Source organism: Perognathus longimembris, chromosome 6, assembly GCF_023159225.1.
Source record: "Perognathus longimembris pacificus isolate PPM17 chromosome 6, ASM2315922v1, whole genome shotgun sequence".
Classification (NCBI taxonomy): Eukaryota; Metazoa; Chordata; class Mammalia; order Rodentia; family Heteromyidae; genus Perognathus; species Perognathus longimembris.
Genome location: NC_063166.1, coordinates 5,185,660 through 5,212,329, shown reverse-complemented (window position 1 = coordinate 5,212,329; position 26,670 = coordinate 5,185,660). Strand labels below are relative to the sequence as shown.

At 43.6% G+C, this 26,670-nt stretch overlaps 1 protein-coding gene across 2 annotated transcripts in view; it reads right to left on the bottom strand.

Moving 5' to 3' along the window:
* The window catches only part of Rcan2 (regulator of calcineurin 2), a 134,765-nt gene that overhangs the window by 100,736 nt on the left and 7,359 nt on the right, over positions 1-26,670 (bottom strand). Inside the window, exon 2 of one of the 2 annotated variants that reach the window (XM_048347670.1) lies at positions 13,066-13,292. In XM_048347670.1, coding sequence (XP_048203627.1) covers positions 13,066-13,290 — 225 coding nt within the window. In that variant the 5' untranslated portion in view covers positions 13,291-13,292. Of the gene's footprint in view, positions 1-13,065; positions 13,510-26,670 lie in introns of those variants that run through there. The other variant, XM_048347669.1, reaches the window with a different exon arrangement.

Genomic DNA, 26,670 nt, shown 5'->3' with positions numbered 1-26,670 from the left:
TAAGTGTTATTAAAAATTGAGAAAGAAATCAAAAAGGAAAAGAAAGTGATCCCCTCTGGGGCAGCCCTTACAACAGTTTGCACAGGGGAGCCCAGATGTCATCCACCAGCCTGCCTAGAGGAGCTCCGATGACATCCATCAGCAGCACTTCCCTCCCACTGACCCACGAGGAGGTCGGTGGCCATCCTCTTCTGGCTCCTGGCCTCATCATAGTCCGGACAGGACAGAGGGTGGCTCTTCTTAGACTAGAAAACATCACCGAAATTATCAGAGTGATGAGCCTCACCACACAGGTATCCGCTCTGGGGGTTATTTAGTGAGCAAACTCTCTCGGGATAAAAGATTAGCTCAGGCCAAATCCCACCATGGCGGGACCCGTGGGGCAGAGATGGCAGTAGGTCATGCTGCGAGGGACGTCCGCCTCACGAGGCCTCCTGTGGTCCTGGGGAGACACCGGGCTGGGCTTGGGCCGTGATCTTTGCCGTGGCCTTATGGGGAACTCAGGACACTCGTCAGAGGTCCCCCAAAGCAGCTTACCAAGAGAGGATTTGGGGATTACAGCCTCCTCGTTGGAAATGGAGGAGAGAGCTCAGAAGGAAATGTAAAGAATGGGGTTGAAAATTAATTATGTTCATGCTGCTTCCAGAGACTCGCCTGAAATTCTTATGTAGCAGGCTGAGGACCTGGCATAGGCGTTGAAAAATGCCCATGAAAACCTTCTAATCGGTGGTTCCTTTGTAACAAGGAGGCCAGTAATTCTTAACCAGGGCTTGTCTGTCTCCCAAGAGGCTGTCTGGACTTGTCTTGGACATTGTAGGCTATCAGTTTTAGAAACAGGGTCGCCCCACTGATGTCCACTAGCTAGAAGCTAGAATAGCAGGGAACCTCCTCTATCATACAAGGACGATCCCACGTGAGTCATCCCTCCAAAATGTCAAGAATCCAAAGGGGAGAAAGTCTGAACCAACTCACAGGGAGAGAGGCTCTACTCCTGTCTCATTTCTATTCCTGGCAACAAAGTCTCTGACAATTAGCTACATTGTTGCGATGCATTATTTATTAATGATGACATTTCTATACAGATCAGAATATAAATCCTTACCCTTCCTGCCAAGAAGTAATTAGTATCACACAAATGCTAACCTCTTCTAAGTAAGATTTTAAGAGGCAAGCATGTATGATTTTAGCTATAATTCTGCCCACACCAATTATATAGGCATCTCTTCAGAATTATTTCTTAATATTATTTCCTTAATCACATGAAACAGTAAGGATATTAATGTCATTCGTGCAAATTCAAATCCTCTTTACAATAATTTTCTTTTCTAGAGAAATTCACATTCAGCTATTTTGTTATGCTACATCCCACAATATTTTTTTTAAATGTCAGCTTGAAGTGAGCAATGACTATTCCAAATAAAACCCTTAAAGTATTTGAAGAATATAACAACAAAACGATCTTCAAATTTTAACAGGCTCAGTTCTCATTTACCTTCTCTTTCTAATGTAAATGCCAATGTCCTCTAAAGTAATTGGACTTACTTAAATTGCCAGTCAACATCACCACAACCTGAAATTCACCACTAACAAGAATGAAAACTAGCAAGGAAAAGTATCTTGTATTCAGTGGACTTTTGTTTCTTGGAATTAAAATATGAAATAACTTTAATTACTCATAGAGAAGGCTTGGTCAGCCATTTCAATTTTCTCCCAGAAACTGATGAAAAGACAAACAATATGGAAAGCAAAACCGGAAGGCCAAGACTGGCTTTTCTTTTTAGAAAATTCCTAAGGAATTCATTCCAACTCTAACAGAAGTCTTACATATCAGGCTTCAAATAAGAATACAAGTAGAATTACCACATGACTCCATACAGTCTTCTTTTAACCATTCATTCACTGGATGGGGAAGGGCAGCTTTCTGTGTGGGAGGAGAGGCCCTAAAGGGTGAAAGATAACAACTTTCTTTCTTTTTTTTGTTTTTAGTCCTGGCGCTTGAACTCAGGGCCTGGGCACTGTCCCTGAGCTCTTTTGCTCAAGGCTAGCGTTCTACTACTTTGAGTCACAAAGCCCCTTCTGTTTTTCTGGTGGTTAAGTGGAAATAAGAGTCTCATGGACTTTCCTGCCTCAGGCTGCCTTCGAACCATGATCCGCAGATCTCAGCTTCCTGAGTAGCTAGGATTGCAGGTGTGAGCTACCGGTGCCCGGCTAAGATGGACAACTTTTTGATGCAGGAAGGCGATGTCCGATCATTCAAGATGTTACCTGTGAGAGTGTGAGAACTGGCTTTCCTCGGGGGTGGTACTCGTGTGTGAATGTTTTTTCTTCAGACTTCCAAGACAGTCATTTGGCTTGCTGCCTCCTCCCTCCGGGCTTTGGAGGTGAAGGGTGAGATGCTGGAGCAGCCATGAGAAAGAGAAGTAATGGAATCCTCACAGGTTTTCAGCGATGCAGACGATCAGACTGGGGAGCAGAACTCCGACGTCCTCGTCAGCGTTTGCAGTCACCAGGGTCAAGGCAACTGGGCTCCATCCGCCGAGCTACGCCGCACAGCAACCCCGGGGGTTAAACTCTGATGCTGGATTCCGCGTGTGGATAAAGGAAAGGAGGTCTGCCTGTAATAATAAGCAGCTAACCAGCGGTGGAATCTGATTTGGGACTTGGACTGATGAGGCCTTCTCTCTTAATCGCTAAGCTATGAGAGTTCCCCAAAATTAGAGAGAGAAGGGGCCGTGTTGGCAGGAGGGCGGAGCTCTTAGACAACAGAAGGAGAGGCACTTTTCCAGAGCCCAGATGACTAAAAATCCCAGCTTTCCCAGCATGCTCGGATCCTTTTCCAGCCACACCTAGCCCCGGGTCACATGTCTCTGCTGTCACCTCCAGACCCCAAAGACACATCATGATGAGACATCCAATCCCTGCCTTCTTTGTCCACACAGCTGCCATCATTCAGGCTTCAGATGGAAAAGCGCTCAGCCTTCCTCACAGAGGCTGGGTAAGCTCAGGGGCTCTCAAAGGTCGTGTAAAAACACAATGATGCCATGTGGGTGTGCGCTCTGAAGCACGACGGAAACCCCAGACGCTACCTTGACCCAGACAGCCCCATTTCTGGGCTTGTTCAGTCCTTTCCATTAGCCTGCCCTCACATTCCAACATGGCTGCTTACAATTTATGTGCTTATTTTGTTTAACAGGCTGCAACAGCATGTGGTTCTGTGTGTGGTTTGTGGCACGCATTCCTGTGGCCTCACCCCCTACCCGGTCCGAACATGAGGCATCTAAGCACTGCTTTCATAAGATGTGTGGCTTGCAAATGCATCTTGACACAGTTACAAATTGAGTAAACTTGCTAATTAAGGTTCCCACAGACCAAATGGGCAGCAAACACAGCCAATAGGAACCCTTTAGGAGGGAAGGAATTTGTGGGGTTTTTTGCTTCCTTGTTTTTAGAGATGATCTTGTTCTTTATAGCAATCAGGACATTGGACCAAGGGCTGAACGACTTTACCTGGTTGGTTCTGACAAAGCCATGGGGCCAGGTTAACTACTGCAAACCTTAAAAGGCAGAATCGTTTGGAGGTGAAATTCTACAAAGTGCTCCTGGCGCTGGAATCTGAGATGGCATTCCATCGCAGCTGCTGCGGTGACAGGATCCTCACCGAGGTGACTTTCTGTGGAGTCCAGACACGGGCACTATTCTTAGAACCACCAAAAAAAGCATGGAGCTGCCTAAAAATAATGATGACTCAACACCTAGAGGCTTCCATGATGTCATGTTGTCAAAGAACACCCTCTCTCCTCACAGGTCGCAGTGGTTTTTTTTTTTCCAAAAAAAAATAAGCAAAGCTCACAGCTCACCTTCTGAAGAGGAGAGTGAAAATCTCACCTGCTGAAGGAGAAAACTAGGACACAGGGGTGGCATATGAAATCCAACCCCCCATGCATTGTCCACCACTGTAGCTTGGTTGGTTCATTCAAGAAGAAGCCCAGGTCAAAGTCAGGAGACACCTGCACTCATCAATCACCCTTTCAAAACAGGATGACAATGTTGATTGCTCAAGAGGAAGGCCTAAAGAATCCCACCCCCCAACCTCCAGCACCAGCACATTCCATGCCACGCAGGGAGTCCATTCAGAGATTCCAGGACAGGAGTGCTTCTCGTTTAAAATTCAACCCAGTGCATCTGCCTCTGTAGGCAGTGGAAAATGGCAGTCATGGCTCCAGGCTGCTCCACAGCCATGGGACAACAAAGGCCACAAAGATAACCAAAAGGCTGAGCAAGCCAGGAAACGGTCATCGCCATGGGCCCCTCGCCAAGCAAGTTCAAGTAGGACGTGACCTGAGGGGTAGGTGGGTGGCTCACTCTGCCAGAGCCACACCCCATGGAGCTGGCCAAAGTCACGAGGAGCACAAGGGCTGTCAAGTCCAGGGAGGGATGAGTCAGCGCCTGCATTCAGGTCGGGAAGAAACAAGAGGCAACGAGGGACTTCCTGGCTGCCATGAGGAAAGTGGATACCCAGAAGAACGGAGTCCCTTTCCCTGCTCTGTCCAAGCTATAAGCAAACACACAACGGGATCCCAGAGCCTTTCCTCTCTCCTCTTAGGTGCCATCTCCCTGAGCGTTCATAATATAGTCCATCCTCTGCAATGCCCCACTTCACATATTGTAGTGGCATTATCAGACCCTAGCAAGCATAGGGTTTCCTAATAGCTTGTATGTCCTCATTTTACCAGACTCAATAGACCTATGTAATGGGCAGCTGCCTAACCCATGGGATGTTTTCCTGGAAGCTTGTTGACCTAGACAGCGCATGTTTGTAGAAGATGCTCTTCCTTTCTGTGATGGAAAGTTATAATCTCTTCAAGTTTTTCTGGAGCTGGTACTGGAGCTCGATCTCGGAGCCTAGCAGCTGTACCTCAGCTTTCTTACACAAAGCTAGAACTCTACCACTTGGGCCACAGCTCCACCTCTAGCCCTTTGGTGGTTAGAGATAAGAGTCTTATGGACTTTTTCTGCCTGGGCTGGCTTTGAACCACACTGCTCAGGTGCCAGCCTCCTAAGCAGCTAGGATTATAGGAGTGAGCCACCAGTACTTGGCACCTCGAGGATGTTTAATTTTTTCTTCCAAACAAGTTATAGCAAAAAACATTTGGGTATACATTATTCTAAACATATTATGTAATTCGCATACTTAGATGGTTTTTTCCCTAGTCAATGTAGAATTTAAAACTTCTGCAAATACCTCCTATTGACCCTTATTCAGCTTCTTGCTAGTAAACGACTGTTGAAGTATTCATATGAACAAAGTTTGATGCAACAATGCAAAACTATCACATTAGAGATATACGTAACTAAGTGGCTATTAGAGAAATAAAGTATCAGAACTAGTAAGAATAAATAACATTATATGATTGATTGGTAGTATTTAACTTGTGCTTCCTAGAAGCCAGGGGAAAAGAGAAACATGTTAAACTACGTAATTCTCCCAGTGGCAAAAGTACAACAGCTCCCTAGAGTACACAAAGATTTCCTGGCAGTAATTCTATGAACCTTTTGGGGAGATCAGTGAACAAGTGTATCTTAGCGCAGACACAGGGAGCGTTTGCACAAGGCAAGGCCTGAGCTCAAACTCCTCTGAGATGCAAGGCTCTGCTACCAAAGCACAGCTATATTTCCCTTCTGCAAGGGGCTAGGAAAGAGTGTTTTCCAACTCCACAGCTTGGGGGCCAGTTGGCTCTGCATCCAGAGAAGCTCCTGCCCCTCCTTGTATACCCTCCTTCTTTGCAGGAGAAACAGAGTCACAGATTTGATTGGTGGAGAGGGGCGTGAGGGAGAATGAAGAGGGGGTTCAACATGAAGCAGGGTCTCCCACTAGTCTCTCTCTTCTACTACTGCACCTCATTTAATCAATCACACTGCATGCCTATAGCAAAAGCATTTGAAACCCACAGCCCATTTCCTTTAAGAGGAGCAGAGATCTGAGAAGTGGTAAGTTGGCCACGACCACATAATCAGTATGCAGCAGAGGCAGAATTTAGGTCTCAGTGGTTCTGCATCTTGGGAGGATCTTGTTATCCGGTGAAATGCAAGAGTAGGATTCGAACTAAGTAAGAGGACTGATGATATTTATTTCAACATGTCTGATAAAAAATTTTAACCACGATCAATGAATCTGTCTTTCAAAACCCTGATGGAAATCTGGTGTTCAGGCTTAAAACCATAGTCAGGGCCGGCTGCCCAGGGCTCATGCCTACAATCACAGGCATTCAGGAGACTGAGATCTGAGGTTGAGGTGTGAAGCCAGCTAAGGGGTAACAAATCTGAGAGGCTCTTATCAGTGATTAATCAATAAACAGCTAGAAGTGGAGCTGTGGCTCAAGCGATAGAGCACCAGCCTTGAGAAAGAAGGCTAAGGAAGAGCTAGAGGCCCTGTCTGAAAGCCCTAGTATTTGTGCAGAGACAGACAGACAGATGCTCACCTCCTCTTTGGCATGGAAATCCAATGCTCTCGACACTGTGTGCACCAGCATGCGTGCTTTCCATGGCCTCAATTATTTCCTGGTAGTAAGTGGGATGTTCAGAGTCGCTTGGCAGGCACTGGGGCCCCCGGGGGTCACTCCATACTGTAGAGAGGCAACATACTAAATATGCCTGGGGAATGTTGTAGTCACTTCATGAAAGGCTACAGTGTCAGGGAACTTTCTGTGGCTGCGTTTTTCAGATCGGCCCCACACTGGGCCTCTCATTGGGCAGAGACCCCAAGTGATTAATGGTGACTCACTCCACTCCCCTGTCTCCTTCCAGAGGCAGCGGAAAACAGGGCTCCCTCCATACTGAGCCCAGTCACATGCCGAGCCCTTTCACAACTTAAATGTTCTCAGAATAATCAGCCGCTGGAAATAAATGTCACTCTCACCTACACCGATTGAAAACAATGGCACAGAGAGAACCTCTCAAGGACAATGTACAATTTAACTGTCAGTGGCTTGGAGACTTCAAAGGAATCGACTGTTGTCATTTCCCACTCTCCAGTTTCTATAGCTCTGGTCATTTTTAGTTTCCCAATCTAGATCCAGTGACACATAAGACACATAAGACACAGTAAATTAGCACCTTTAGGTCACGCTTAACTACATAGCCTTAGTGTGAAGCTTTCAACAAGCTTTTCCCCATTGCTATTGCATGTTTCTAGAGCCTTCTAAAGCACAGATACCAGCTTGCCTGCCTGCCTTCCTCCCTTCCTTCCTTCTTCTTTCCTTCCTTCCTTCCTTTCTTCCTTCCTTCCTTCCTTCCTTCCTTCCTTCCTTCCTTCCTTCCTTCCTTCCTTCCTTCCTTCCTTCCTCCCTCCCTTCCTAGCTCTCCTTTCCTTTCCTTCCTTTCTCTCTTCTTCCTTCCTTCTTTCCTTCTTTCTTTCCCTCCCTCAATCCCTCTACCCCTCCCTCCTGTCCTTCCTTCCTTCCTTCCTTCCTTCCTTCCTTCCTTCCTTCCTTCCTTCCTTCCTTTTTCTTTCTCTGACTTTTTTTCCTGAGGGTAGTTATGGAAGTAAATTTTCCTAGAAATACTTTTGGTTTTTCACTCATTAGTTTGCTTCCTCTCCCCTTTACATAAATCTAAGATGACATAGAAGACAGCTTTATCACATGCCTGGACCCCTTGGGCTTGGGGTTCAATGGAGAGGATTCAAAAATGGAAGCAAGCACCTCCTACTGTGCAACAACCACCCCCAGGAAGGCCTGTGGTAGTGTCTGCTAAGGAACTAGAGATACTGGTTTAGAAAAGCCAGTGACTTTGAACACTACAAGGAGTTTCCCATTGGTTCTGCCCAGATGTTATATGGGTTCAGGACAAGAAGGTTATGTCTCAACATGAGTGATGAGCAAAGGCATCCAGATGTCAGAGCTGCAGGGAGGGGCTGCGGGCCTGCAGCTGTGCAGAGGGAGCAGGGGAGCTGCGCTTGCCTGTGAACGAGAGGGCGAGGGCACTGCACACAGAGAGGAGGAAACCGTGCTGAATCAGAGTTTTCTTCTGGAGACGCTTTGGGATACCCTTCTAACACCTGTCCTCTTAGATTCGACCACTGCTTCCGCCAACGAAAGAACTGACCCACACTCAGAGGAAACATGGGACTTTGACTACACCCCCTACCCTGCAACACATTAAATGCTGGAAAGCAGATTGGAGACAGTTCTCCAGCCTCATGTCTAGTCTGGTAAAATATGCTTTCTTCATGATTGACAGAAACACTCCCTATTTAAAAAAAGAAAACAACGGATGTGTGTCGTTGAACATAGTGTAAAAGTCTATCATGTACTCTGTTGAGAATATGAGTGGGCATCACCTTGGGTCGTTACTCATTATCTAGTCTTTGTATTTTTAAACTTTCTTTCTTTGATACCAGTCCTGGGGTTTGAACTCAAGGCCTAGGTCTTATTTTGCTCAAGGCTGGTACTCTACCACTTGAGCCATAGCTCCACTTCCAACCTCTTCGTGGTTAGTTGGAGATAAGAGTCTCGCAGACTTTTCCTCCCAGGCTGGTTTTGAACCCCAATCCTCAGATCTCAGCCTCCTAAGCACCTTGATTTACCAGAGTGAGACATTTTGGTACCTGATATTTATTTTATTTTATTATTATTATTATCTTTAGTTGTACAAAGGGGTTTCAGTTCAACAACCAATCAATTTGTAAGTACACTACATCTTGTTTAATACCACTCCTTCCGTCATTGTCCCTCATCTTTCTCAATCCCAACCACACCCTCCAGTTACCTTGTTCCAGCGTTACATATACACGTCGGGTAGAATGACGGTACTTACCCACTCTTCCCCTTCCTATGAGTTTGCCCCTTCCCCTTGACCTTCCTTGGGCAAAACATGGTGGAGTTTCCTTAGTTATTCCCTGACTTGATGTCTTCTCTTGAGCCAATACCTTTGAGCAGAAATCTGGCGACCTTATGCCTACCTTACTTACCAGCGAATACACAGTATGACGCCTGTTTTTAGGAAGCATTTGCAGTGCCGAGAGGCTCTTTGGCTTTGCGTTTAAGACCATAGGCTCTGAGCTTGGGAGTCTCATGTCAATCACCACTCAAGTCACATCTAAGCTAAGCCCTCGGCATTTCTCCTGAAAAATGAGCATGCTGGTCCTTATTGCAGCAAACTAGGTGGACTCTGTTCTACTGTAGTAATAAGGCCCTCCAATCCCAGTGGCCTACGGTCAAAGTGTGTGTGTGTGTGTGTGTGTGTGTGTATGTGTGTGTGTGTGTGTATTTAAATGCTCATTTGTTCTCATTATTATATGTCTGTCAGAGGTTGGCTAGAACTCTGCCCCCCCCCCCATCTGTCACCCAAGATGCTTCTGGTGCTACTATGGCTATCATCGTTAAGCTCAAGGGATTCTTAGGTTTTGGAGGCCAGGATCAAGTCATTATTCAGTTGTCTCCGTAGGCAAGTTCCCCTGGGCAGAGATTTTATAGTGGGTGTCATGTGAAGCAGACCCTTATCCATCCATGGTGAACACAGATGCAGGGCAGCTACGCGGACCCGCCGAGTCTCACCTGACTCAGCCCCATGGGGGTCAAGAAAGGCACCTTCCTGAGCATGCGGGAGAGGGGAACCTGGAAGAGAAGTGAACCTGAGTGACTTGTAGGTGGCGGATGCTGTGACGATCCCAGTTCTAAATATTTATACGTCAAGCTGTCGCGTGCAAACTGCAGTCTGTCTTTATTGGTTTCAGATGCTCACCGCACCCCGCTCCAGCTCTCCTTGGTGTTCCACACGCAAACGCCGCCATCTGGACCACCACAAGGCCTGCTGAAGTATGTGCACACTCATCACAAGAGCTGCAGGACGCTGCCTGGCTGAAGGCTGCCGTGAATGCCACGACCCTCACAAAGCTGCCCAGAAAATACGCCCGAGGGGTCAGAGTAGAGATTTTCAGAGGACACCACACGTGAGTGGACAGAGTATTTATCACATTGCTCAACAGCAAGAGACAAAATCAGAAGACCACCTTCTCGGATGTTGCCGGTGAGTAGCCTGAATCTCCAAAAAGCCCAGGAAAGGAAAGGAAACGTGTGCCTTGGACATGTGGGGAACATAGGGAAGAGACTGCTGTGAGATTTGTTTATGAGAGACAGCAAGCGCGTCTGTTCTTACCTACCTAAGAAGATTAAGATAATGACAAAGACAGGCCAGACTCTAATCCATCCATATCCAGATGCAAGGATTCGAAACGAAGTTATAACAGAAAGACCTCCGCCCAAACCATTCGCACATGTAATCACCAACCTCGCCCTCCCCCCCCCACCCCCCACCCCCGCAATCGAGGAGGCAAGCGCTGAGCACCACGCCCTGATAAAATTCTAGGCTGCAGAAGAGATCTTCCCAAGGCCAAATATAAAAGCAATTACCACAGGCACATACAAGGAGTTCAGGGGATGGGTTTTGCTTCTCTATCCTCTGCTTAAAAAAAAAAAAAAGAATCTCTCCTCAACTGAGCACAGTGCCTCAAATGTCTACCCTTATGGAAAGATATCCATCTTTAGTCTTTTTGTCATTCAGATTCATGAAATCTGTATCCCATGTATAACATATTCTTAGAGAATGGCATACCAGTGTATTTATTAAGATAAGGGAAAAAAACTGAAGAAGTGGGTATTAGTTACCTTACTGTTACTATATAGTGAATACCTGAGATAACCAAGGGTTAGATAAAGAGAAAAGGTTTATTGGACTTACAGTTTGGGAATTTCATCCCTATTGGTCTGGTTGGCAGCACAGCATGGCAGAGGTACAGAGTGAAGCAAAAGAACCGAAGGTCCTATCACCTCCTTCAAGAACATGGCTCCAATGACCCAAAGATTCATTGGGAGGCCCCTACCTCTTCAAGGTTCCACAAGCTCGCAATAGCACTACTCTGGAGAGCAAGAGTTTAATGCACAGGCCTTTGGGAGGTAGATCCTATACGAATTATTCCTAAATCACAGGGAAACCATAAAGAAAATCATGTGGTTGTGCACATAAAGTCTTACCGGGAGACTGAATCTAGGGAAGAAAGTCTTTCCCTCAGATTTCACCCATTTTAATATATGGACCTTGGCCAATTACTAAGTTTAGCTTTCTGGCTATAACAGTAGGATCTAAATTATTTGAAACTGGTTCTGTCCTGTTAACCATGCCTCAATCTGTCATCTAGTTCCTAAGATCAACTACTACCTCTCAGAGCTACAATGGACCAACTTTGCATACAAACTAATTGAAAATATTTCATAAGCCATTATCAAATCACTGATTAGAAGATCAAGAGAGAGATGGGCTGACCCCGTGAATGTTCCCCCAAACGTCTGCCCTTCTGGGCCCCCAATTCTGGTTCTGTTGATCAACCAATCTTGAAAAGCACTTAGAACAAACATTAGTCTTCCTAAGTCTTGTTGACTCAAAAGGTAGAAGAACTTAATACTTCCAGTACTCATGAAAAATCATAGAATTCTAAAAACTAGTCCCAGTTAATTGCCAGGGGAAATCTTCTAATTGTGAGGAATAATGAGGGAGATGAGGAGAAAACTTGGGCCCTTGTTTCTTAGTTGATGGCAAGTATATTGCAGCAGAAGCAACTTGCCCTGAGGAAATGATAATCTGGTTTGTAGTCCTAGAACAAAATTCTCATATCCTTCCTGGCATGTGTGGTTTTCTTATTTATTTATTCACATTTATATTTTATTTGTTGTTAAAGTGGTGTTCAGAGGGGTTACAGTTTCATAAGTAAGGCAGTGAGTAAATTTCTAATCAAACTTGTTACCTCCTCCCTCATTTTTCTCCCATTTTTCCTCCTCCCCAATTCCCTCTTCCCCCACCCCCCAAGTTGTATAGTTGATTGATTTTCTTATTTTCAATATTCTGGTGATCACAGTCCTGAAAGTTCTATCCCAAGAAAATTTATTGCATTTCAGATTACGTTTAGCCCAACATTTCAATTGTTCAACTCCAAAATAATATTTTCATGAACTATGTTTAAATAGCTCAAAATAATATCATATCTTCTCGGTTGTTTTTTTTTTCCTTGTGGCAGCTAGGTGTGTTTAGACAGTCAATAATATCTAGTTAAATTGTGATTAGTCAATGAAGTGTGTCTCTTATTAAGTGAAGGGCTAAAGTTTATAAAAATAACAATCCTAAACTCCATGTTTACATCTCATACACAGCCACATACTTTAGAAGAACAAAAGGTCCTTTTCCTGTAAAAAAAAAAAAAGTACCTATCATGTTTTACATAATAAAATATTGGATATTTATGAGGAATCCACATGCATAAAAGAAGGTCGGATCATTCACATATCAAACTTTAAAGGTCAGAAATCTCAAATGAGCTTTTAAAAAGATCAACAAATAGAATATTTATTGTGGCCTCCAAGAACATTTGCTACTGAATCAACTTTGTTTCTTAAAATGGAAATGCCCAAAATGTTTATGCATAGACAACCTCATTCCCCAGTCATTTCACACCAAGGAGCTACCACTGTTTGAATCCCCACAACTCACAGACTGCAATCCCACCAGCCACGGTCCCTGTAGAGCAACTTAGATGATCTCAGGCCAATGTGCTTCCTCTAGAAACTGCAGGGGATTAGGTCACAACTTCAGAAACCATTTTTTAGAACAGTCATCAAACTGAATGAGGTGAAAGGGCCCAAAAGCTCGTGCTGTTTGGAACAAGCCAAATTGTGTTTTTGGCATAATGGGGGGAAAGAACTTGGAGAAGTTTTAAACACAGACTCCTTGGTCCAAGGCGCATCCTTTAGGAACCACGTTCCAGACACCACTGTGGACCTACAAGCCAAAGAGCACTAGACTTGCTTCAACACAGTCTCAACCACTACCCTGTGAAGTAGAATGCCAAAGCTAGTGTATGATGGAACACAATTTTCTTATCCTGCTATGTGTGCCCAACACGGTGCCAATGGAACCTCCCAAACACCTCAACACGCCATCTCAAACGAGCCAGGTAGATATGCTGAGATGGCGGTAGTCCCTTCTCCCCATGTCTTAGAAGCAGACAAGACTCCTTACCTTGCTTTCTTCTCCTTCAAACACAGATTGGTGGACGTTGCATGCAAATAGCGCGTTGGGAAGATCGTTGAAATCAGTGATTGCCTGAAAGGCCTCTTCCGCAAAGCACCGAGTGACAGCCCAGTCTTTGTCTATGCAGCAGAGTAAGAGAAGGCCTCTGTCTTCAGGGGTGTACCCCTGTTGCCCCGGGCTCCTCATTCCGATGAAGTATGATTCTCCCCTCATTCCTGCGGACACAAAGGATAATACAGATAGATGGGTGAATAGAACAGATTTCTTTGAATTCATCTTCCAAGCCGTGATTCTAGACTTATCTGGAGCCAGGCCAATGAGTATGATTAAGAGAAGCTGAAGCTACTGGAAGAGAGAAGATACAGGTAGTTCCCATGATTCCATTGCTCTTACTTTGAGCTGAGTTTCCCATGTTACTCTGTTTCTAGATGAGAACATGGCCAGTCACAACTGTGGTCAAAACCAGAACCATGTCAAGCCAAACCCACAACACAGATGACAGTTGGGATGGCCGCTACCACTAATACTAAAGCTATCTTGTGTTGAATTCTGAACTGTCCAAAAATCTTCACGTGTGTTAACAAACCAATTTATTCTCCACTACAATCTATCAGATAGGTCTCCATGTTATCTCCATTTTATAGCTATGAAAACAAAGACATTAATATTTTACACAGTTAATGACAAAAATGGCAGGGGTAGGATTAAAATACAACACCAGAGATGTCTCCTATCTACAAGAATAAAGAGGTTTAAAATTAGTCAAAGTAGTTGGGGTGCCAGTGGTTCAGGCCTGTAACCTTGCTACTCAGGAGGCTCAGACCTGCGGGATCAAAGTTTGATACCAGCCTCCCCATAAAAATCCAAGAAATTCCATCTCCAAAGATAACCAGCAAAATGCTAGCTAACAGCATAGCTCAAGTGGCAGATCACCAACTGAGCAAGCAAGACAAACAATTGTGGAACTCTGAGTTCAAAAAGACAAAAAAAAAGAAAGAAAGAAAGAAAGAAAGAAAGAATCTACATTTAAGAAACTATGGTTCACTTTACCTTAAGTGATAATCATTATTTAGGACAATATTTTAGTGGTAAAAGTAATCGCTAACAACAACACATCAGTGTTATTTTCATCAATTGATTACAGAAAAACTTTTCCATCATGGAGTCATAATCATCCCATAGAACAAAATAGATTTGAGTCAATCCTGTGGACTTATCCTAAATCCTGTGTATATGATCTTAAAGTTTTAAATGAATCCAAACCGTCCCCAAACGAATCTTGACTGTGTTAACTCTCCCAGCTAAAGTTTATCCACAATGAGAGTACACAAGCATGTGTGTATTGTGTGCGTGTACACACGTGCACAACACACACACTTTCTCTTCTGCTTGACAATTACTGCAAGTACTTGGGAAGCAGAGCACTAGACTTGCGTTGACAACTCAGTATCACCTTGGCTAAATCCCAAGATGCAGTTACCCCACCCCCACCAGTGCTCATGAAGCTTCCTAGGATTAATTTCATCTCCCTGTGTTCAATCCTCCAGCCATTCCCTGACTCTTCACATCCAGAGATTCCCCTCCTTTCAACCTTGCATCACCATTAGTGGGTCTGACCCACCTCCTCACACATTCCAAAGATGCATCTTTTTCTGGTATCTGTTTCCATGCCTAAAGTACTCTTCACTCCACACTCAATGGTGAGAGGTCAAAGAGGGTGAAACACTGTTGTCTATCAGTCTTAACACTGACAGACAATCCTGACCTGGCTGCTGAGTTGCTGCCCGGTGAACTTCCTTTTCTTTAAGATCAGTATCAGTGAGCATCACTTCTGTGTTCAAGACCTTTAGCTAGACACACATTTTGGAGCCCTGCTATTCTGCTCAGGTCGCTCCTGAATTCTCATGCATCGTGGTGAAAAACTAGTTTAAAAAAAAATAGTTCCTAGAAAATTCCAATGGCAGTCAAGCTATTTTTATACCTATAATATATTACATGTAAAATCTCTTGAGATAAGAGATAAAATTTCTATTATTTGAGGTAAAAACTCTAAGATGAAATCACTTTCATTGTTGTAAAAAATAATGTTACTGTACATAAAAATGTAATAAGCTGTTTGGGCATTCTCAAAATTTAACAACTCCAGTCGACATATTGAATGGAAACGTGCAGATGACCTGCTGATTGAAACCTTTTTTGCCAAGCTACTTAAGGATAAGAAATAGAGAGGGCTGGGGATATGGCCTAGTGGCAAGAGCGCTTGCCCGGTATAGATGAAGCCCTGGGTTCAATTCCCCAGCACCACACATACAGAAAATGGCTAGAAGTGGCGCTGTGGCTCAAGTGGCAGAGTGCTAGCCTTGAGCAAAAAGAAGCCAGGGACAGTGCTCAGGCCCTGAGTCCAACGCCCAGGACTGGCAAAAAAAAAAGGAAATAGAGAAGGAAAGAAAATAAAATCTCCAGTGGATGCAATGTCTCCGTATTTAAATCAACATCATATTTAAATTAAACAAAAATATGATACGTTTCATTTTTTAAATAACATAAAATGTAAGCGTGTGTTTTAGTTAGAAGGAAAATCATTTGCTATCACCAGTATGAAGGCATTTCAACTGTTAAACTGCCTCAATGTATATTTTTTATTTTCATATTAATTTACACTACTGCTCAAAAATCCGTGTATAAGATACTAAATGGCCATCATTTAGCCTCATTGGAATATATTTTAGTACTAAATGTAATTAATAAGAGCACCAAAACAGCATTATTTTCTTCAATGGATTATAGGAGAAAAGTTTTTTAAATTTTTAAGTTATCTTTAAGTAGTTGTAGAAAGGGGTTCAAGTTACACCTCGTGAGGCTCCAAGTAGCCCTTTTCATCATTCACACCCATCATCTACCCTCATCATCCACACTCATCTCCTCCAACCCCAGCTTCACCAGTGGATTACAGGAGGACTTTCTGATGGTAAAGCCATAATCATCTCATAACACGGAACATAGATTTTTTTTTTATGAATTCTGGTTTTATCCTTGATTCTATGTTATCTAAGTTATAAATGAATCAAATGTGTCTCCCAAATATTGTCAAATAGATTGTTTCAACTATTCTTTAAAAAAAAAAAAAGTAGTCTGTTGCTGTACCAATTAATTAAATAAAGCAAATAGTAAGCCTGATGTAGGACTCAGCTTAATGTACTCAAGTAGCTTTAAAGTTCTGTTGTAAGCTGTAGTAATGCGATTATCTTCCCCAGACCTTATTTTAAGATCATTACTTTCAATAAAGGTTTAAGGAGTCAATGCTTTGAGCTAAAGAAATTACTTTAGAACTTGGAGCTTGGAACAAAAGAATTATTATATCACCTTTCACTTCTATCACTGATTAACCTCATAATCTGGATTTATTCAGCGACTCTGTTTATCAGTTTATCTTGATACAGAAAGCAAAGCATCTCTCTGCCCTGCTCTTTAAAGTGAGGGAAGGCAGGTGAATCCAACAGGATTAAAAGTGATCAAAATTGGGATTCAAAAAGAGCCTGCAGCTTGAAATACATAAAGCAACTATGATGACCTCCCAGCAAGGAATTTGTGCTTCCTGGATATCTCTAACTTTCAGCAAACTCAAATAAACAGGAAGAAATGGAAAAGAACATTCTACTACAAAAATAAACACTCACAGTCCCAGTTAACTGGGTTAGCTTTTCCAAATTGATTTAAAATAATAGTTCATTTTCTGAGTTGCAGCTCGCTTGAATAAAGCCTTGCCTTGCTTTTGCTTTCAGAAAAAAAATAATAGTTCATTTTGTTGTACTGTGCTTGTGTTTTGAGACAGGGTCTTGATATCTATTCTAGGATCGTCTTAAACTTGAGATCCTCCTGCCTCAGCCACCTGGGTGTTAAGCTTGCATGCACACAACTACCTTACCCAGCTTTGCAATGGTGAGCTATGGTAGTAGGTCTTTGGCAGTCATTAGCTGCTTAGCACCCACTGCCCTTGACCAGGTACTTCCCTCTGTCCCCTGAGCAACCCTCCACTTGGAAAACTCTCTTGGACAAACAAAAATAAAACAACCCCCCCCCCCCAATCACAAGACCTATCTCAACCAATAAAAAGCGGGAGCATACCTTGACTATAGTTTGGAAGTCTGGATCTCCTACCCAATAAAAACTCCATGATGATACTAATCTCCAATAGAACCAGTTACAAATCCCTCCTTCCTTGAGAAACCTGGCAGACAGAAACTTGACTGAGTTTCTTCCTAAGGAATAAACCCCATCCAAACACACAGATTGCCAACAAACATCTATATTAAGCCCTTAAACTGCGGGTGGGGGAGGAGCAAGATAATTGGTTCTACTGGAGATGAGTATCATGATGGAGATTCTATTAGGTCTGAGATCCAGATTTCCAAACTATAGACACTCACTACCTACGACAGGGTCCAAAGTCATGTTATCCAAGAGAGGGTGGCACATGAAAGCATGGGACGAGTCTTGACTGAAGTCATGATTGCATTTTGGGTGTCGCATTAAGAGAGTAGAGGTCAAACCAAGAAGGAAGGTCGTTCAGCGAGGGCGGCATGCAGAGTCTCATTTTCCCTGAGTTTACTGAGCTCTGTGTAGTGGTGAGGTCCGACGAAGGAACTTCACGTAGCTCCCTGTACCAAGATGGCACTGGGAACTCTACAGAACAAGAGGCGGCGTGGCCAACATGACCCAGCAGGAGTCCTGTCAGCTTGAGACATTTCTCTTTCCATGACTAGATGGAGATGTATAAGAGAAATCTGCTTGTCTCTGGGACTGAATGCATTCAAGAAAAGGGAGCTTAATCTTTCACCAAAGCTCTCTCCAGCATAAATATCTTTAATGTTGTTCCTAAGACAACTTTCTCGCATTTTATCTCTTCCTGGTTTGTCATAGGAACAGAAAGATCAACTAAAGGAGAAAACTGAGCAAAGCATTCAAAAACAAAACAACAACAACAGAAAGAAGTAACTTACGCCTGCAATTTCTATTTCTTTATTTCTTCGCTGGCACTGGAGATTGATTGAACCCTTCTCTCTCCACCTCCCATGTAGCTGGGATCCCAGGCTTGCTTCACCATGCCATGCCTGAACTTATTGTTTATTTATCTTTAGGTTTATTTTTGAATTAGCATATACTCATAATATAAAGGGATTATGACAATGAAGATGGCTAAAGTAGCCCTCCTAGCATTGTAAATTTGTACATTGTAATTTGAACAAATTCCCCTCCTCTATTATAGCCTTATCCCCCCCCCCCCTTTGGTAGGTTCACCATGCTGTCTTTATAGATATGAAAACATGTGGAAGATTCAAGTAGGTTGCTATTAAAATTGAGAGTAGTAATATCAAACTTGTTGCGGGGCAGTCAGAAAAAGCTGTGCTCCAATGTTATGCTCTGGACAGCTGAGCCGGATAAATAAGGACACAGGATCCATGGAAATGATTAATGAATAATTCATTCTGACTTCAAGTTCAGTTATGATTTATAAACAAGGAAATGGATTATGGGAGAGTTGACAGTTTGGAAGAACTTAAAGGCTTGTCAGCTTGAATATTAATAATAAAAACTGGGAATGCAGTGTTGCTTTAATGAGGAGTGGATAACAAATGCAGATAGCTCTTTCTCTGTGTGTGTGTGAGTGTGTGTGTGTGTGTGTGTGTGTGTGTGTGTGTGACCATTCTCCAGATTTCAGTCTTATGAGTGGCTGGGATTACAGATGGGAACCACTGATACCTGACTGTTAGGCATTTTGTTGTTGTTTCCTAGTAAATTTCTGTTTTTTTTAAAAAAAATTGTTACTATACAGCATGGTTAGGTCTTTTTAAGAATAAGACTAGGTGGAGTTGTTTCAAATTTTAAAGATCAAAAATCTAAACAGAGTTTTGCAGTTTTAAAAAAAATCCCTTCATCTCTAGATTTGAATTAAAATGAAAAATGTTAAATATTGCAGTTTTTATGGAAGAAAATTAGCTTTTGAGATGAAAGTTTTTCTATAAATACTAATAATTGTTTAATCAAATCAAATCTCCAGAATTCATTCTTGGATTGTCCTTATAAGTGAGATCGTTTTGATATTTTAATATCTAGGTCAACTTTGGGGCAAAACTGGACTTTTGCTCATTTTTTTCTCCATCTGACTAAAAGACCGAAGTACAGTAGCAGTAAGAATGAGCCAGGACAGCCGTCCTCAGATACAAAGGAATGACCTCCTACCCCGAGGCTGTGCTCTAGAGGAACCCATTAGAGCTTTCTGAAATATAATGGAACCTCTTTAATTCTGTTGAAGAATTTTTCACCTGCCGAGAGCTGCGTGAACCTCACACTGTTCTTGGTACCATTTGGGGTCTGTCTTAAAAGAGACCGGAACCTACAGTGTGACACTCACGGTTTTCAAAGGAAATTGCCCACATTGTTCATTCATGGCTCCCTTTGGGGTCCCTTCTGGGCCACTGTTACACCTCAAACCTCCACAGGATCATAATTTAATAAGCAACACATTGTGAATTCCTATGGAGCATATAAACAAAGCAAGTTGCTTCTCTCGTGTCTGTTTTGTTTATGGGCTGGGCTTTACAGCAGTGATGAGACTTTTCATTGTGCCCACAGGAAATGCCTTGGCACCTGTGGGGGTTTGAATGCCCACACTCTCCCTGCAGATCTCTGTGTGTTTTGGAAATGAACATCATAAAAAGGAAAAGAAGACCTCAGATTTACCCGGGACCAGGTGGGCTGAGCAGAAAGCCCATTTGAGTTCCATCCCCATAAATCCGGCACCAGTTCGTACTTAAACGGGTTGTTTACTAGAAAAGAGCAACCGATGGGTTTTGTTTGCTTGTTTTGAGATGGGGTCTAAGTATTCCAGATTGGACTCCCTCTTGTCATCCTCCTGCCTCAGCCTCCCACGTGCTGGACTAACCAGTGTGGAATAACCACTGTGCCTAGCTAAACACAATTCTTGTTTGTTTGATTTTTTTCCCCCCACAGTACTAGGGTTTGAACTTGGGGCTTTGCACTTGCTAGGCAGGCCCTCTACCACTTGAGACATGTCAGTTGCCCTTTTTGCTCTAACTTAGGGTTATTTACAAAATAGGACACAGCATTGTTTTTGGCCTGGGCCCACCGTAGCGGGAATAACAGGCATAAACTACCGTGCCCAGCTTTTTCCATCGTGATGGTGTCTCCTGAACATTTTGCTAGAGCTGGCCTGGAACTGTGATCTTCCTGGTCTCAGCTTCTCGATTAGCTAGGATTTCAAACATGGGCCACTTCTTGGACAGGATTCTTAAAGACAGACAAATCTTCTACGGTGAATTCTCCTGCGAACTTTCAGGTAGGCCAAGCCGTACTGAAGCACTCTCCTCAGACAGGAGAAGAGTCATTGTGTGACCCATGGGAAACTGACCACTTGAAGTGAGTTTAACCAAGGGGCTGTCACACAAGTGCGGGCAGGGTAGAGAGGGTGTGGAGTGCAGAGTCAGCATCCTGGCCTCCCTCCTGGCTCCAGCCTCCTGCTGGCCCCTCCCACTGCTCAAACCCAACAGGAAGACAGAGAAGCGGAAGGGGTGTCATTTGTGCACACACAGTGCCTGCTGGGAAAGCAAGGGAGAGGCTCTGGGATGCGATGAAGATGCCAAGGCTAGACTTCACACACTGGCAAGAATCTCGGTGCTTCATAGGCTGATCTCGATCGGACTCTGCATTTAAAATCTTTAAGAGCTCACGTTTGTAAACTGACAGTTCCAGCTAGAGATTTGCATGGTCTAAAGGTTCACTATCTCAGCTCATATTTTGTGGGGTTTTTTTTCCCTAAGGAAGGAAAAACAATGAAAGGTGGATGAGTGAGTCGCTAAGATGGAGAGAAGGCTCGCACCATCGGGGGAGATGGGTTCAAGACACCCACCTGGAGACAGGGACCAACCTTCCCTTAATGCTGAGAAGAAGCTTAGAGAAAGTCCACAACCTCTGCGGGAGCTAGAGCTTCTATGCGACGTAAGTTGTCACGGGAGGGAGGCACTTGAAAAGTGTGTGGCAACGCAGGTGAAGGTTGCTATGGCAGCCAAAGTAAGATTCATCCTGTCAGCTTTCACCTTCTGCTTTTAGAAGGGCCTAGAATGCCGGGGAGCGAAGAAGAGTGTGAAAAGAAATGAAAGAGGAAAAGGAAAAAAGCACGGGGAGCAAGAGACTCTACAGCTCAGAGGAAAATGGAACCAAGACAATGCGAAAGAGAGAGCAAACGAGAAGAGAGGGTGTCGGGAGGTGGATGTGGTCCACACGCATCAGAAGGGCAAGGAAGTGGGTTGTACGCTCTCTGATAAGACTAGCATAAAATGAACAGACTGAAAGTAAAGAGGAAGGAAAAGAAGAAGGCAGGGGAAGGTCCTATGCAAATTGATTTGTCCTCAAGTACAGCCAGATATTTATGCCACTCGCGTGTTGAAAACCTGCCACAACTCCCAAAGATCTCACGAATTAAACGGAAATGGTTCTTCAGCCCAGCAAACCATCAGAGCCCCACGGTAAGCCTTTGTGTCTACATGCATCTATCACTTCCCCAGGGCTAAGACCCATAGCACCGCATGGATCTTAGTACCCAGTTCAAGCTGGGCTGGTGACTGTAAGAAGAACAGCAAGAGAAAGCAATCTCGGAGTGCTAACTTTGTTTTCAAGGCCTCGTCTGTAATGAACTTACAGACAGTGGTGTGGCTCTGCCTACTTTATACAAGTTCCAGTCTTGTCCAGCCATACTGTAGCCGTCACTCATCCTGAACATCACGCCCTGTCCTGAGCTAGATTTTCATTACAAAAGATTCCCCACCCCACCCCCTGCTGACTGCCGTATCCCTGTCTGGCCTGCTTGGATGCTTATTTTGTCTTGTTTCTCTTTGTGCACATCTTACAGATACCTTCTGCTCAGTGGGGCAGTCCAATTTAAGTAAAAAGGCAAAGCAAACCGATTTGTTGACATCTGCTCCTGCACAATGAGCTCCGCTGCTTCCTCCCGCAATGACCGGTGCACGGCGGGGGTTCTCGCCATGGTACTTGTTAGACAGATGGAATCTAACACCACCACACACTGCCCAGAGCCCTCTTGCACTCTCTCCCCCTTTCTCCTTCCTTCTCCGTCCTCAGATGCCCCCTCATTTCCTCAGAGAAGGCTCAGAGCCGCACTCACCTTGGGTTACCACTTTCTGAAAGGAGTGTTTTTCTGAGTCGCAGGTCGTCTTTGTGTGGTGCCGTGTTAAACCCAGAAGCTTGCAAGTCCTCATCCTCTCCTCCTTCCCCTCCACTGCTGGCACAATTCACTCTTGATCTGAAAGAAGCCACTGCCCCCCACTGATTCAGGTCACTTTCAAAGTCGCTCCTGCTTTCTTTCCATACCCTTTGCTTGATGATGTTTCTCTTTCCCTCTCTCTCTCTCTCTCTCTCTCTCTCTCGTATTTGCTCTCCCCCGTCGACCATCAAATTATCCTGTCTCTTGATTTTGTTCTTGCTCACTCTGTCTACGACCAAAATGTCCTTCAGCAGCAAATCCTAATGGGACTTCAGCAGCACTTGCCAGAACATCTCCCCCCTCTCGACAAAGCTCCTGCTCAACCCAGGACTTCAGCTGAAATCAAAGTGGGGCCAGTTGCATAAGTGACTTCCACTTTTCTCTCTCCATTGTCAGTTCAAGATGATCCCCCAATTAGTCCCTCACACTTTTGGTGCCATGTGTTGTTTACCCTTAGCTCAAAGGGGAGAGGGTGAAGTCTATCTTTGGTACACATACACTTGGTCTTCATTCACTTCTCTCCTAGTGACTTTGCATATCTTCAATCTTCTTGTCATCAGAAATCACAGATGCTCTTCACATACTACCCCATAAGGAGGTTTTAGTAGAGGGCATCTGTCTATTATTCTATCTATACAAAATTTATAATTTTAGATAGATACAGATAGGCAGGAACATGTATCTGATTAGTAAGGAGGGGCAGTGGGGGGATGATGAGGTAGGAGAGGGATGATACAAGTAGGATGAACTCTATACACACAGGCTGTGCATCCTGAAGTGATGTTAACACAGGACAAGATGCAAATCCTTCAGTCTCGTCCAACATCCCCACGTGAGGGCATCACTTTAGAGGAAGGAATGGTACGACGTCTACTGTCAAATGACACCTGGTAATGATGGGCTTGTAGTTCACTTTCTTCCTAAAAAAATTTCAACTGTAACCATGACAGGTGACCAAAGCCAGCAAGCTCATAGCCCTTGCCTAAGAAAAGACCCAGAGTTAAAGATGAGCATTAAAAATGAATCGTTTTTCGTTGGGTCTTAAGCTCTGAAAGATGCTAATGATCATTGAACGATGATCCCTGTCAAAGGCTAAAGCGTGCAGAGTATCACACCACTCACAGAACTCGTTCATGATGTAAAGGGGAAACCGAGGCCAGTGGCTGCTACAGGGAGGCTCAGCATCTCTTGGGGGAATCACAGCCAATAGAGTGCCATGCTCAGGCCCTTCAATTCTCCACTCTGTGGACCTGCCAAATTCTTTCTACCCTGTGAAGGCTCTTGGGGAATGATAGTCATGACAAGGAAAATGACAACAACGTGTTTTTGAGGATGTATAGTGCCTGGTACTTTTCTACATAGTTTACTAAGGAAAGAGAGCCTCAGGAGATATAAATAAGAGGATGACACTGAGTTCTATGCAGAAAAACAAGTCCCCTCTTTCAGGGGTGGCTGGGATGGCCCTGGCCCATCAAGGTTGGGATGTCTCTTAATCCTGCCACCTTCCTCCACTCCTGATTCGCACGGCATGCCTCCGTGCTAGAAGATGAGCCTCCTCTTTCTTTCCACCAGCCCTCAGCACCCTCTGAATCACTAGGGATTTGTCACAAGCGATCCCAAAGGACAGAGGACAAATATGCTGTCCAGTGTTACCTCATCTCTGGCTGACCCTGTGTCATGGATTCAAGAGTGACTACTTTATTCAGAAGAGTAACGACTGCAGTCATTTTGAACAAATTCCGAGACCTTTCTCCACCAGGAGCTTTTAAAATCCCAATGCACTGTCACGATCTGCTGTTCTTGTGTGGGATTGGTTGCCTCTTCCTGGGCGGCAATGACAAATCTTTCATAGAAGTGATAAAACAATTATGTTAACAATTACGGGCGATGTGCGTGCACAACTGTCAAGGTGTTAGGAGGCAGAAGCTAACCGCGTCTTGATTGGCAGGTCCAGCAAGAGGTGCATCAGAGAGCCACAGCTATAAGAGGACGACTCTAGGTCAGATGCGAGATTTCCCTGATAATATCTACATGCCGAGAGGCAGGATCAGGATTTTCTCCTTTCAAGAGACAAGAAGACTTCCAGCGGGTAAGAAAAACTTGTTTTCTTCTTGCCAAGATCGTATTCTGGAAGCCCTAAAATAAAAATACTACAACATTTGAAATGTATCATATAGAAGTCCTCCTTTGCTCCCCTTGAATGTCTTTATGAGTCTCTCTATGAGAAGGAGCTCTGGCTGCATGGACAGAGAGTTCTAGTTCCTCCTATTTATTGCCTGTCACGCTATAAGCAAGTTACATTACCTCTTCGAACCTCCGTATCCTCACCTGAACAACATGAGAATGAAAATGAAATGTATCTCTCAGAGCCCTCTGTAGGATTTTACTTAGGACCTGTGGACGGTCCTTAGCCACGTGCTTAATCAGTGCTCAGTGAATACTTAGAGCTACTTCTGTTCACTTGCTTTACATCCCAGTTCCAGAGAAGAGAAAAGTCTGTACCTGCCTTTACCAAAATAGGAACACTTCAAAATCCTCTGAGCCTGAGACAGAGGAAGCCTTTCATACCTCTTCTTGTGGGAGGGAGGTTCAGCACTGCCGTCAGTCACAGCTGGCTCTTCGTTATGTAAGAGCAGTGTGGTAGAAGGTCCTATCTTAGAAAGAAGTGGCTTATTCACACATGCCCAATGTGAAAGCAGACAAAGGTACCTCGTGTACTTATTTATTTTTACACTTAACAATTGTGTGCGGAGAACAAAGGCTTTGAAAGCATTTGACGTTGTTGACATCTTCAATTTTGCGCCTCTGAATTATTTAGAATGGATATAATGGACAGCCCATTCATTTTGCCATTGACTTAGATCCCAGCAAATGCAAACTAGGGCGAATGAGTAAGGCCTTGTTATCTTCAGCCTTTGGGTACTTCATGTCTGAAACTAGCGAGAAGCTGGAAGTTTCCTGGGTTCTGATTTCACAAAAGTAAGGGATTATGTTCTGTTAGCTTGGATACCACAGTGACTAGAGTAACACCTGACAAATAGCTAGGATAAAAAGATAAATGAAGGTGTAGATGAGATATGCATATATGTATACTATACTTATATATCATATATTATCTAATATAATATGTATATGCATCATATATATATATATATATATTAGATGTGCCTCATATAATGGGCTCAACAAACGCTGACTGCTCTTCTGAGAGTCCAGGGATTGAGAAAATATGGAAGAGATAAAACAGAAGAGAAACTGGAATTTCAAAAGATGTATGCAATACAAGGTATGCAATTGGCCCTCATTGCTAAAAACAGTTCTCATTCTGATTGCTACTTTATCTAGCATGACTATTACACTTTATATCAGCAAATTGTACACAATTGCATCTTACTTTCTTGTTTATTACAAGGACTTTTGATTTATTTCTCAACAACTTGGTGGTTTATTATTTATTAGAATAGGAAATTGAAGAAATAATATCTGGTCTGTAGCATCTGTGTCTCAATTATTGCTATTGGTCTCCTGGGACTCTGTAATAAGTGGCCATTAAAAAAAGTCAATTCGCAATTAGGAAATATGTGCATTTGGTAGCATTTATACTGCCATGATTGACAAAAAAGCAATAAGGAGCAAACTTGATCATAGATGAAGAACAACTTCATCATGGCCTTAGCATATCATCTTTAAAAGAATTACCAGTTGGAGAATGAAGGTAGAGGTATAAGACTGATTTGTGTAAGCAAAGACTACTAAAAGTTTCAATAGTAAAATAAGCAAGATCCAAAAGAAGCATAATTTTATAGCTACTTTTGAAAATCGTTCAAAGGACTGACCTAATTTTTCTTAAAAAAGGAAACATTTAAGGGGCTGGGGATATAGCCTAGTGGCAAGAGTGCCTGCCTCGGATACACGAGGCCCTAGGTTCGATTCCCCAGCACCACATATACAGAAAACGGCCAGAAGCGGCGCTGTGGCTCAAGCGGCAGAGTGCTAGCCTTGAGCGGGAAGAAGCCAGGGACAGTGCTCAGGCCCTGAGTCCAAGGCCAAGGACTGGCAAAAAAAAAAAAAAAGGAAACATTTAAAACAATATAAGAAAGACCTGCCCAAAAGCAAAAATGAACGTTCTCTATCGCCAGAGTAGTTAATGAGCCAAGGTTAAGTGGTTATCAATTTGCCTCAATTAACAGCTAGGTTTTTTTTGTTGTTGTTAGTACTAGAAAAGTATTTTTGTTATTACTATTATCCTTCAGTTAAATGCTCATATTCTTAACAGTACTTATCTTCTGGAGTAA